The sequence below is a fragment of the Rana temporaria genome, chromosome 10 (genome assembly GCF_905171775.1).
Source record: "Rana temporaria chromosome 10, aRanTem1.1, whole genome shotgun sequence".
In the NCBI taxonomy this organism is placed as follows: domain Eukaryota; kingdom Metazoa; phylum Chordata; class Amphibia; order Anura; family Ranidae; genus Rana; species Rana temporaria.
The window spans coordinates 13,580,996-13,594,643 of NC_053498.1; the positions used below are offsets into that span (position 1 = coordinate 13,580,996).

The following is a 13,648-nucleotide window of genomic DNA, read 5'->3' on the forward strand; positions in this document are numbered from 1 at the left end:
TTTGGGGTGGGGGGGTGCAGAGCCCTCCTTGCCCCAAAGCACCTACCCCCCATGTTGAGGGCATGCTGCCTGGTATGGTTCAGGAGGGGGGGCGCTCATTTGTACCCTTCCCTTCCTGACTTGCCGGCAGCTGGTATGGATTTCGGGGGGACCCCACGCCATTTTTTTTATTTTAGCGTGGAGGGGGGGTCCCCTTTGAATCAATACTAGATCCGAAGGGCCTGGGGGAACCCAACGCTGTTTTTTTCGCAATTTTCTTTTTTTTAACATTCAGTTTTCAATGGGATACCCCACTGACAGCTGACGGCTAAGGGTTGCTAAGGACGTGGCTGACGGCTTCCCAGCCCCCTCCTTAGCAACCAGCTATATACAGTTCGTTTAAAGAGAAAAATAAAACTTAAAAAATGCATGAAAACTACATACAAAAACGCAGATTTAAAAAAACAAAATGCACGGAAAAACGCATCAAGCGCAGCCTGCATAGATGTGAACCTAGACCAAGAACCCGGGAAGCTGCGTTTATTACAAGGTAGGGGAGATCAGTGAATTGGTGTTCACTGGTCTCCCTCCCCTCTACTCAGTGGCCATGTGTCTGCAGGTGAGAGAGTAAAGCCCAGGAAAAATTATGAGTAGGGGCCATAGGTGTGCGCAGCCTATCAGGGTGCGCACCCCAAAGCTCAAACACATATGCATGTGTATACAGTATATACTGCCGGTGTCGGTAGAGCAGTGGACGATGTCAGTAGGGCAGAGTTTGGTGCCATTGGGGCAGTGGACGGTGTCAGTAGTTTTTATTTTTACGATTTTATTTTTTATTATTTTTTACAATTACATTTATTTATTTTTACTATTTTTTATTATTATTTATAAATATTTTGTTTTGTTACTTTTGTAAAAAATTAGGTGCCCCATTATGTCAGTAGGGCAGAGTTTGGTGTTCAGTGGACAGTGTCAGTAGTTTTTATTTTTACTATATTATTTTTTATTATTTTTTACAATTACATTTTTATTTTTATTTTTTTTTTTAAATTTTTTTATTTATTTATTATTTTTTATTATTATTTATAAAAAAAGTTTTAGGAGTCTCATTATGTCAGTAGGGCAGAGTTTGGTGTCAGTGGGGCAGTGGACAGTGTCAGTAGTTTTTATTTTTACTATTTTATTTGTAATTATTTTTTTACAATTACATTTTTATTTTTATTTATTTTTTACATTTTTTTTTATTTATTTATTATTATTTTTTATTATTATTTATAAAAAAATGTTTTAGGAGTCTCATTATGTCAGTAGGGCAGAGGTTGGTGTCAGTGGGGCAGTGGACAGTGTCAGTAGTTTTTATTTTTTTAACTATTTTATTTTTTATTATTTTTTACATTTATTTATTTTTTACAATTTGTTTTATTATTTATAATTAAAAAAAATATATCTTTTTTTTGCATTTTTTTTTTTTTAGGAGCCCCATTATGTCAGTGGGGCATAGTTTGGTGGCAGTGGACTGTGTTTTTATTTTTACTTTTTTATTTTTTATTATTTTTTACAATTACTTTTTTATTTTTTAAATTACTATTTTTTTATTATTATTTATGATTTTTTTTTTTTTTAGGAGCCCCATTAGGGGGCTTTGGTGAAATATCATGGGTCTGAACAGGGGGGCATCTGCAGCATACATGGGGATTAGGGTGTGCCCAGGCACACCTGGCACACCCTGTGCACACGCCTATGGTATGGGCGGGGGGGGTGTTCAAGCACAGGAATGGCAAATTTACCAAGAGTGTGTAAAATTGATCAGGTGGATGTACTTGCAGCCAGTAAATTAGCAACTTCAGGCATCTGTTCCCTTTGCAAGAAAGAGTAGGGACTGGCCAGAGAGGGATCACTTTGAACACAGTTGGCTTGAACCTGTTTTGCAAAATTTGGGAACTAAGAATCCCCACTTTCTAACCAATAGTTTGCTATAGGAAAGGGTTAAAAAGGCGGTAACGCCTCCTCCGTGTCTCATGTGTTGTATATGTGAGGCTAGTTGGACCCAAACCTTCATTTCTCTATTTTCACTGCATGGGGCAGGTTGGTAATGAAAAGGGATGGCTGGGGTTGCTAATTTAGGCCTTTTTCACACTTATGTATTTTTTTTTGTGTGTTTTCACTTTTGCCGTAACGCACTACAGTCCATTTATCATGGTTTCCTATGGATGTAGCTCACACCTGTGCGTTTTATGGAAAGGGCCAGGGACTTATTTTTTCTGGCTCCATAGACTTCAAGGGATGAAAAGTGTGTATTAAAAAAAAAAAAAACACAAAATGCACCTGCAGTATGCAAACTGGCTATAAGTGTATATTGAATGAATGAATGAATGACTTGTATAGCGCTACTCATGCGAACTGAATCGCCTCTGGGCGCTTTTTCCAGCCAGAGTCTGCTTGGCCGGTGCGGTCATATTCACTGCGCTGAAACCCCTTTTTGTATTATATGTTAATTTTGGTGGTTATTTTGGGGTCCACCTGGGTATTTGCATAGATAACTAGTTTTACCTGCTGCTGCTGTCCACCCTCTTAACCACTTCAGCCCCGGACCATTTTGCTGGTCAATGACTTGGCCACTTTTTGCGATTCGGCACTGCGCCGCTTTAACTGACAATTGCGCGGTCGTGCGACGTGGCTCCCAAACAAAATTGGCGTCCTTTTTTGTTTTCCCCCACAAATAGAGCTTTCTTTTGGTGGTATTTGATCACCTCTGGGGTTTTTATTTTTTGCGCCATAAACAAAAATAGAGCGACAATTTGAAAAAAAATTCAATATTTTTTACTTTTTGCTATAATAAATATCCCCCAAAAATATAATAGCGTGGACCCCACGCCATTGTTTTATTTTAGGCTGGGTGAATCCATAATAGATCCGAAGGGCCTGGTATGGACCTGGGGGGGGGGGGACCCCATGCCGTTTTATTCGCAAATTTTTTTTTTCTTTAACATTCAGCTTTCAATGGGGTACCCCAATGACAGCTGACGATTCATCGGTTGCTAAGGATGCTGCAGCCAGCTTCCCAGCCCCCTCCTTGGCAACCAGCTATATACAGTGCGTTTAAAGAGAAAAGGGTTAACAAGTGGCAACACCTCCTCAGGGGTGTGTGTGTGTGTAATAGAGATATTATATATATATATTTTAATTTCCCCATTTCTACTGCATGGTTCATGTTGGTAACTATGAAGGGCAGGGATGCTTGAAGTTGCTAATTTACTGGCTATAAGTGCATACGCACTGTGCTGTAACCTGCATGAATCTATGTATTGTTTTCAGTAGCGGTGCAGGAGCAAGGGGGGGCGGCGCTCCTGCGCCCTCTATGGACGCACTGCTAGTGCTAAAGCTGAAGTCTGTTTGTTACAAGCCCGGACTTTATCATGGCTTGTCCTGAAGGAAAACCAAGTCCTCCACCTTTTTTTTATTTTTTTATTTTTTTGGAGTTCTCTAAAAATAAACAATACCCCCTAGACTGTTTTTTGGAGAAAGAGAGTGAGCCTGTTGTGTGCTTGGCTGTGGGGCTGAAGTTGGGAAGACATGGGTAGACCTGTGAACTGACGAAAAATGTGTTCGTTTTTCGTTTCATTTTTTTTTTTTTTTTTTTTTCTCTGAAATTTCGGAATTAACAAATTTTGTCAAAATTCGTTAAACTAATTTGGGACTAAACAAATTGCACATGTCTAGACCTGGCTAGGCAATAATTCCTGCAGCTCCTACAGGAGTAGCCCTACATATACTGTATAAACTGGAGCTGCTTCTGATCTTAGCCAATCGAATGTCAACTTTCATTGGCTTCAGGAGACTTGCCTGAATAGCATGGTCTGAATAAAGAGGGAATTGGAACTAAGCTGGAACCAAGCCAACCAATCCCAGGTCAAGCCACCAGTCCAATGAAGTAATGGTTCCAATAAGTAATTGAATTGGTTGGCCAACAGTTCCGGTTTAGTTCCATTTCTTCTCCTAATCGAAAGTCTACTGAAGAAGTAGTATAGTTGTACACTATAGCCGAATTCAGGTACAGTTACGACGGCGTATCGGTAGATACGCCGTCGTAACTCCGAATCCGCGCCGTCGTAACATTAAGCGCATGCTCAAACTGAGATACGCTTAAATGTTGCCAAGATACGACCTCCTACGCCGTCGTATCTTAGCTGCCTATTTACGATTTGGCCGCTAGGGGCGTGTATGCTGATTTACGCCTAGAATATGTAAATCAGCGAGATACGCCTATTCACGAACGTACGCCCGGCCGTCGCAGTAAAGATACGCTGTTTACGTAAGGCGTTTTCAGGCGTAAAGATAAACCACCAAAAAGATGGCGCAGCCAATGTTAAAGCGGATGTGCCAGTAAAAAAAAATATTAAACGCCAGCAGCTACAAATACTGCAGCTGCTGACTTTTAATATTAGGACACTTACCTGTCCTGGAGTCCAGCGCCGTCCGCAGTAGAGCACGAGCGATCGCTCGTCTCTCTGCTACTCCCCCCGCCATCCTCAGTGAGGGAACCAGGAAGTGAAGCGCTCCGGCTTCACTACCCGGTTCCCTACGGCGCATGCGCGAGTCGCGCTGCGCCCGCCGATTGGCTCACACGCTGTGTGCTGGGAACCGAGTGTTCCCAGAGCACAACGGGGGACAGACGGGAAGTCAGAAAAACCCGTCTTTTGCCCGTGGCCGGAAGTGGGTGCAAATACCTGTTATTAGACAGGTATCTGCACCCCCCTCCCCCCTGAAAGGTGTCAAATGTGACACCGGAGGGGGGGGGGCGGGTTCCGATCAGCGTGAGTTCCACTTTAGGGTGGAGCTCCGCTTTAAGTAGGGACGTCGGAACTGCGTCAAATTTTTCACATTTTACGTCGTCCGTGAATGGGGCTGGACGTAAGTTACGTTCACGTCGAAACCAATGAGTCTTTGCGGCGTAATTTGGAGCATGCGCACTGGGATACGTTCACGGACGGCGCATGCGCCGTTAGTAAAAAACGTAATTTATGTGGGGTCACAATGAATTTACATACAACACGCCCACATCTTACACATTTGAATTAGGCGGGCTTATGCCGGCCCAGTTACACTACGCCGCCGTAAGTTAGAGCGCAACTTCTTTGTGAATACAGGACCTGCTGCTCTGACTTACGGCGGCGTAGTGTATCTGAGATACGCTACGCCCGCCTAAATCTACCTGAATCCGTCTATAAACTGGTATATCGGATGTATTCATTTGTAAGGGCTGTAGATGTCTTGGGTAAATATTTAGTAGCCAATCAAATGTCCGCTTTCATTGGCTGGTAGAAGAATAAGAAATTGTATTGGTTGACCAACAGTTGCAGTTTAGTTCCATTTCTTCTTAATTCAGACCACCACGCTCTTCAGTAGACCGCTAGGGGCAGATCCACAAAGAAATTACGCCGGCGTATCTATTGATACGCCGTCATAATTTCAAAATTCCTGCGTCGTATCTTTGTTTTAAATCCTCAAAACAAGATACAACGGCATCTCGGCTAGATCCGACAGGCGTACGCCTTCGGATCTTAGATGCAATTTTTCGGCGGCCGCTAGGTGGCGTTTTCGTCGAAATTCGCGTTGAGTATGCAAATGAGCTATCCACAAACGTACGTCGGCCCGTCGCTTTTTTTTCCGTCGTTTGCGTTCGGCTTTTTCCGGCGTATAGTTAAAGCTGCTCTACTGAGGCGTACTCAATGTTAAGTATGGCCGTCCTTCCCGCGTACAATTTTGATTTTTTTGCGTCGTTTGCGTAAGTCGTTCGCGAATAGGAATTTGCGTAGAATGACGTCACCGTTGTAAGGATTCGCGGGTTCTGGTTTAATTTCGAGCATGCGCACTGGGATACCCCCAGGGACGGCGCATGCGCAGTTTCAAAAAAGAGTTGTTTACGTCGGGTCATGACGTATTGACATAAAACTCGCCCCCATTAGATCCATTTGAATTTTGCACCCTTACGCCGCGAGAGATACGCCGCTGTAACTTATGGCGCGGATTCGTTGAGGATTCAAACCAACTAAAAGTAAGTTACAGCGGCGTATCTTGGATACGCTGCGCCCGGCGCAGATGTCTGTGGATCTACCCCCTCGTTTATACATTAAACTTGTTTATCGGGTAGATGTCTTAAGTAAGGTTGATAAATATCGAATTGCATCTGATTTTGGAGGGGAGCCGTAAATTGCCCTTTGTGCTGTAACCTGTGAATTCCTTCTTTTGAGAGATCCCTGACGCCTACATCCCTTCCTACAGCAGTTCATAGCTGGCTTTCAGGACTTCCCCCAAAGAACATGTGTGGCAACCTTCTCGGGCTCGCCTGCTCCTGTCTGAGCTTCGTCCTGAATATCGTGGCCCTCATTGGCACCTATTGGCTGAATGATGATGGGCCAGACCTCCTCCATGAAGGCATTTGGCAACGATGTAGCAATAACACATGCCTTAAAATCAATGGGAAAGGTAAGATGTTGGTTTAGGTCTATCCGCTATACATCACTATCTTTAACCACTTGCTTACTGGGCACATATACCCCCCTCCTGCCCAGGTGAAATTTCAGCTTCCAGCACTGCGTCGCTTTAACTAACAATTGCACGGTCGTGCGACGTGGCTCCCAAACAAAATTGACGTCCTTTTTTCCCCACAAATAGCTTTCTTTTGGTGGTATTTGATCGCCTGTGCGGTTTTTATTTTTTGCGCTATAAACAAAAAAGAGCGTCAATTTTGAAAAAAATACAATATTTTTTACTTGTTGCTATAATAAATATCCCAATTTTGAAAAAAAAAAAACACATTTTTTTTTCTCAGTTTAGGCCGATACGTATTCTTCTACATATTTTTGGTAAAAAAAAAAAATCGCAATAAGCGACTGGTTTGCGCAAAAGTTATAGCGCCTACGAAATAGGGGACAGAATTATTTTTATTTATTTTTTATTTTATTTTTTTTACTAGAAATGGCGGCGATCTGCGATTTTTTTTTTTTTTTTTTTTTTTTTTTTTTTTTTTTTTTTTATTGGGACTGCGACGTTATGGCGGACACTTTTGACACATTTTTGGCGCCATTCACATTTATACTGCGACCAGTGCTATAAATATGCACTAATTACTGTATAAATGTGACTGGCATTGAAGGGGTTAACACTAGGGGGTGAGGAAGGGGTTAAATGTATCCCTGCATTGTGTTCTAGCTGTAGGTGGAGGGGGGGTGACTGGGGGGGGGGTTGACCGATCTGTGTCCCTATGTACAAGGGACACAGATCGGTCTCCTCTCCAGAGATAGCACCGCTGTCTCTGTGTAAAACGGCAATGAGAGATGATCTCATATGTTTACATATGAGATCATCTCTCATTGGCCGCACAGATCGCATCGCAAACGGCCACTCTGATTGGCCGTTCGTGGCGATCTGAAATTGGCTGTGTCCAAGGGACACGGCCAACACAGAGTTTCCCCGCTGCGCGCTCTGGAGCGCGCGCGGAGAACGCCCAAAGGGGCGGACGTCAATTGACGTCCTGTTGGATTTTGGGATCCGCGCTGTAGCCGTCATTTGACTATAGCGCGGGTCCCAGGAGGTTAAAAAAAAAAAAAAAAAAGTTGAAAGTACCAACAATCAAGATGTTTAAAAGCTTAATTGCAGCATTTTCTTTTCCATTTTTTTGATTTACTTGCAATGTGTCATATTTACCCCATTCCCTAAAATTTGTGTTTCCCTTACAGGGTACGTTGATGCCACCCGCACCTTTATCCTCTTGTCCAGCATTGTGCTCCAGTTTGGGCTGGTGACTTCCTGCCTTACGTTTTACAGCTGTCACATGGGACGTTTCACAGCCTCCTTTGTAGCTTGTATTCTGGACAGCATATCGGGTAAGAGCCCGCCCCCGAGGAACAGCAAGATTATAGAAAGACAGATAGGGTTATAGGGAAGAGTAGGACAGAGCATCACTATAGGAGCTGTGATAACTTTCTGTAAGAGCCACCCAGATTTTTGTGTCCTCCTCCGGGATAAGAACCGAGCGGCTTTTAGCCGTATCGGTTCTTATCCCTGGAAAGCTGACCAACCCACACTAATCATCCCGGTATAACCCCCTAAAGCGATGCCTCATATATGCGTATGCTTGGCTCCAAGGGGTTATAGAAGCTGTGACAGGAAGTCAGGTAAATCTGTGGATGTTGTCACAAACGGGACATACATTTCTGCCTTGCTTAGATAATACACTAATCATTATTAGGCATCGGCTGCGAGAAATAGCCAGACAAGGTCTAAGGGCGTTGAAAGACTCCAGCTGTTCACGATGAGGCAATTAAGGCCTCTATAAGAAGTCCAAAGGATTACCACTAATTGGCTGCATCACTCCTGAGGCTGGGTTCACACTACTACACGACTTTCATCCTACTTTGCTCTGCTACATTGGTCCTACACTGATCCTACATTGGTCCTACATCCAACCTACTTTCATGAACAGGATACTACTTTGATCCGACTTTGTGATAGTCTGACTTGTTCTTTGACCAATCAAAACAATCCCAGTGTGAGATAAATTCCTTTTACTGCTGCTGTAATCACATGTCGGATGTCAAAAGTCGGATGGTTAGGACAAGGCTCCTACTTTGGTCCGACTTCAATGATATTCAATGGGCTGAAGTAGGATCAATGTAGGACCAAAGTAGTACAGGGAGCATTTTCAAAGTCGGACCGACTTGTGTAGGACCAGTTAAGACGGCTCTCATAGGGAAACATTGATTTTTCACACGTTATGCTACATGAGCTCCCAATGTAGGAGCGTTTGTCGGACAAGTGTGAACCCAGCCTAAGGCTGTGTGAGTAGGAGAGCAGTGCCAGAAGGTCTTCTGTGGAGGTGAGGAGAGGATTGATTTTTTTTCTGTGTGAAACAAAATCAAGACTATTGTTTTGTGCTGTATGACCAGCACTGTCTACCCAGCAGTAGGCTGTGTTAGACTTCATAGATAGGTTCCTGTGTGGAAGGTAGACGCCCAGAGTGGTTAGGATTTATTTTATGTTTGATTTTGTTTATGCTGTTTGGATGCTTGCACTTGTTTCCAGCAAGATGGAAGAACAAACCAAAATCTTTGTTTTCAACCGTCTTCGACTGCCAGTCTGTATAAATTCAGTGTGTGGTGAACCCAACCAAGGGGTCACACACCCCGCTACCGAGCTAACCCCTCACAAAGCTTAAAGTGTAAAAAAAACAAGTACCGGTACTTAGTGACTGTAAACAATATCCTTTATTCTCCCAAAATAATCCATACACATCCACTACTTTAATTTTATGAAAATTAAAATTGCAGGATCATTGTTTCCTAATGTGTGTTCTGCCTCCCTGTAACAGCCGTGAGCTCCTCACGCCCTCCTTTTCTGTTTGCTTACGTTTGTTTGGGGGCTAGCGGTGCACGTTGGTTGCGGCCATGTGCACTGCTCTATGCACACAACACATCCCATAGACCCTAGTAGACATATGCACTGCCGGAAACATTTTTTTTTTTTTTTTTTTTGCTTCATTTATTTATTTTATTTTTGGATCGTTCGTTATGATCGATATTCGTTATTTCGATGAAATTTTAAATTCGTTCGGTTGCGTTCGTTTAGATGTGGTATTCGTTATTTCAATAAGACTTGATTCTCAAAGTACTTGCCTGCTAAGTTACGGCAGCGTAGCCTAAAGCGGGCGGGCGTAAGGGCGCCTAATTCAAATTTGTCTGAGGGAGCGTGTTTTATGTTGTTGTGCTTTGACCCGACGTGATTGACGTTTTTTTCAAACTGCGCATGCGCCGGGCGCCTACATTTCCCAGTGTGCATTACGGCTACGTCCGCCGCACGGGCCTATTGATTTCGACGTGGACGTAAATCCCTATTCACGGACGACTTGCGCAAACGACGTAAAAATTTTGACGCGGGAACGGCGGCCATACTTGAATTTATTTTCATTTTTTATTGCATTTGTAAAAAATAAATAAAATGGAAGCCCAGCATGTGAAGCACTGCAGTACTACTTCCCTTTTTTTTTTTTTTTTTTTTTTTTTTTTTATATGTCAGTGTCCATGCTTCTCCAGAGAAGAGGTCCTCATTTAGAAAAAAAAAAAAATCTGAAAATCCACTGACAGATTAATCAGACCGGTAGTGTGTGTCTGTGTGTGTGTATATGTGTATGTGTGTGTATATATATATATATATATATATATATATATATATATATATATATATATATATATATATATATATATATATATATATATATATACAAAATAATTAGAATCTTTATTTTTCCCCAGGGTTCTTCCTTTTTATTGCATTGGTGGTGTACACATGGGAAGAACATCTTGACCGCCAGAACATCCCAAACATTTCCTACCGCTATGGTTGGGCCTACTTCCTCTGCTGGCTCTCGGTTGGGTTCTTGTGTATCGCAGGTTTGTTGTCGGCAATGTCCCAAATTTTATCTACTGGGAACATTTTGTTTGAGGTTTTATTTGGATTGAACTCATCGGCGCAGTACAGTAAAGCACATTGTGCTTCCAGACCAGAACTGAGAACGAGGAAGGCACTGGGGGTTTTGATGGTCATTCTGCTTTCTATGGTTGCATGTCTGAATGCACACAAGAAGGGGAGGCATTGCTTATTTGAATATACATTATGCGCCATAATCGCAGTGCAAATCATCACTGATGGCTGCCAGTGTTCTGTCAATATCTCCAACCACGTCACTTCCGTTTTTTTTTTTTTAAATGTTAGTAATCTGAGATTTTGACGAATTGGTGGTTGGACACAACACCGACAACCGAATACAGTCCGGTACAGGAAGACTGAGCTGTTTTGACAGCAAGGTGGCTAACGAGGACAAAGATGTCGCCGCCCAAGGCCCATCCTAGGCAGGGTGCATGGGGTGCCTTGCACCCAGGCGCCTGCAGAGGTGGGGGCTCCGAAGTAGCAGAGTTCTCCACTCCTTCCTTCTCTCCTTGTTTGTTTGTGTCCGTCCAGAACTAGTGTTCTGAGCATAGGTGTGTGTCCGTCCAGAACTGATGTGTCTCTGACCATCTCCTGTACTATGTCTTTAGTCTCTGACCGTCTCCTGTACCATGTCTGCAGTCTCTGACCATCTCCTGTACTGTGTCTGCAGTCTCAGACCGTCTCCTGTATCATGTCTGCAGTCTCTGACCGTCTCCTGTATCATGTCTGTAGTATGTCTGGGGCTCTTTCTAACAGACTCTCTCTAAGGCTGCATTCACACCTAGGCGTAGGCGAATTGCGGCGTTTTTTACCGCGATTTGCCGCGACAGAACGCGTTGTTTTTAAACCGCGGTTTTGTACAGGCTATGGGAAACGCCGATGCCGCCCGATATGCGCGCCGAAAAAGGGTCCGGGACTTGTTCGAAATTCCGGCGTTCGGCGTTCTTTCAACGTGTGAACCATCTCCATAGAGAACGATGTTATTTCGACCCTCCGGCGTATTGTAGCGTCGCACTTCAGGCGACAAAACGCCTAAGTGTGAATGGAGCCTAACAGAAGCCCTCTCTGTGTCCATCAGAGAGGCCCCCCTCCAGGTCCCAATAAAGTACTCTGCTTCTCTTCCTGTATTTTGTTTATTAAGAGATCATGTAAGGATCCCAGGGTAATGAAGTCTTTGTAGGGGAGCATCTCTGGTTGAGTTATTGCCATAGAAACATTTGTAAAGGGGAGGGGTTAGTAAAATGACGACGCCCATGTGGGGGCGCCAGAAATATTTCTGCACCCAGGCGCCTGTGACCCTAGGATCGGCCCTGTCGCCGCCTCGACTCTAAGAATCTCTACTCATAATATCCTGCACCAGACTCTATTGGGCTGCCAGTGTTGTGACCAACCACCAATTCCTCAAACTCCAATTGCTGCTGGTTTTAACCGCTTAACGACCGCCGCATGTATATGTACGTCCACAGAATGGCACGTACAGGCATATGGGCGTACGTGACGTCAGACCTACAGCCACACCCCCCTACAGTTGTAAACACACACTAGGTGAACCCTAACTCCTTCAGCGCCCCCTGTGGTTAACTCCCAAACTGCAACTGTCATTTTCACAATAAACAATGCAATTTAAATGCATTTTTTGCTGTGAAAATGACAATGGTCCCAAAAATGTGTCAAAATTGTCCGAAGTGTCCGCCATAATGTCGCAGTCACGAAAAAAATCGCTGACCGCCGCCATTAGTAGTAAAAAATAAAAATAAAAATGCAATAAAACTATCCCCTATTTTGTAAACGCTATAAATTTTGCGCAAACCAATCGATAAACGCTTATTGCGATTTTGGTAAAAAAAAAAATAGGTAGAATACGAATCGACCTAAACCTGAGGGAAAAAAAAAATGTATATATGTTTTTGGGGGATATTTATTATAGCAAAAAGTAAAAAACATTGCATTTTTTTCAAAATTGTCGCTCTATTTTTGTTTATAGCGCAAAAAATAAAAACCGCAGAGGTGATCAAATACCACCAAAATAAAGCTCTATTTGTGGGAAAAAAAGGACGCCAATTTTGTTTGGAAGCCACGCCGCACGACCGCGCAATTGTCTGTTAAAGCGACGCAGTGCCGAATCGCAAAACCTGGCCTGGGCATTTAGCTGCCTAAAGGTCCGGGTCTTAAGTGGTTAAATAAACCGAAAGTTAAGCGGTTGAAGTTTCTGCCGGGTTGGAGAACTTGACAGAACACCGGCACCTACGAATAGCTGAAAAAACATGATCTCCATTGCTTCAGCTAGTTACTGGTATGTGATTTCCCCCCCCCCCCCCCGCCACAGATTTCAAACCGATCAATGGCAGTGAATTTTTTTTTATACACCTTGAACACTAAAATAGATTTTACAAAATCGCACGATATCCCAAAAAATTTAATTTCATTTTTTATCGTTGGACATTCAGTTTGCCCGTCTAATACAACCTTTTCTCTGCACAGCAATTTCGCACTACCAGGCGCACAGATCAATACCACAGACGAGCTATGAACCTATGCAAGAAGGGGAAGAAGGCGACAACGTTGACGTCCAGAGCTAACCGGGGGAAAATTTCCATTTTCAGCATCTACAATGTTTGAAGGGAGAAGGATGTTTGTCGCCTCCTACTGCCCACTTTGTAGAACAACAAATGGTCTCTTATCTAGTATAAATTATTAGGGTATCTAAACCCCCCCCCCCCCCCCCCAAATATTTAATACTGCAGCTTACCAGTTCTTAGATGAAGTAGCTGCATTTGTTTTTTCAGGTTAAGGACATTTTCAGCAAGTACAGGGAAATATCGAAGGGGGAAACCGAGCAAAAAAAAATTAACTGATGGGGTCTTCACTACTATTCTATCCCCAAATTACTTTTTTTGGGGGGTAGATTACAACCCTCTGTAAGCTCCCATTTACACCTGAGTGACTTGGGATACATTGTTCACCTTCTGAAATGCGATCTCCGTTTTGGATACATTTTCATAGGCAAGTGATGGGCAGAGAGGCAGGTCCCGCTACATTCCTGTTATTATCACCAATGATCTCTAATTGACAGAAATGCAGCACAGTCCCTTAATATTTAATTATTTAACTTATATATTTATATATTCTCCTTTAAAAAAACAAAAAACAAAAAAAAGAAACGAATGCAGTTACCACATGGACT

The 13,648-nt window shown here is 43.1% G+C and overlaps 1 protein-coding gene across 2 annotated transcripts; it reads left to right on the forward strand.

The window, feature by feature from the left end:
• The first annotated feature begins 1,871 nt into the window (after positions 1 to 1,871).
• On the forward strand, positions 1,872 to 13,186 carry LOC120916003 (lens fiber membrane intrinsic protein-like). 2 transcript variants are annotated; one of them, XM_040326847.1, is made up of 5 exons: positions 1,872 to 2,064; positions 6,262 to 6,465; positions 7,719 to 7,865; positions 10,290 to 10,427; positions 12,946 to 13,186. In XM_040326847.1, the coding sequence occupies exons 1-5, from the start codon at positions 1,998 to 2,000 to the stop codon at positions 13,041 to 13,043; spliced, it is 654 nt and encodes a 217-aa protein (XP_040182781.1). In that variant the 5' UTR covers positions 1,872 to 1,997; the 3' UTR covers positions 13,044 to 13,186. The 2 variants fall into 2 exon arrangements, with proteins under 2 accessions (XP_040182781.1, XP_040182782.1); XM_040326848.1 differs by having other exon boundaries at positions 2,036 to 2,064; positions 6,231 to 6,465.
• Positions 13,187 to 13,648: the final 462 nt, after the last annotated feature.

What these genes read in the sequence shown, in the direction of transcription:
- LOC120916003 (XM_040326847.1), top strand. Translation starts at nt 1,998, where the DNA reads ATGTGTTGTATATGTGAGGCTAGTTGGACCCAAACCTTCATTTCTCTA. An exon ending in ATTTTCACTGCATGGGGCAG is followed by an intron (nt 2,065 to 6,261) that starts GTTGGTAATGAA and finishes CCCTTCCTACAG; the next exon opens with CAGTTCATAGCTGGCTTTCA. An exon ending in CCTTAAAATCAATGGGAAAG is followed by an intron (nt 6,466 to 7,718) that starts GTAAGATGTTGG and finishes TTTCCCTTACAG; the next exon opens with GGTACGTTGATGCCACCCGC.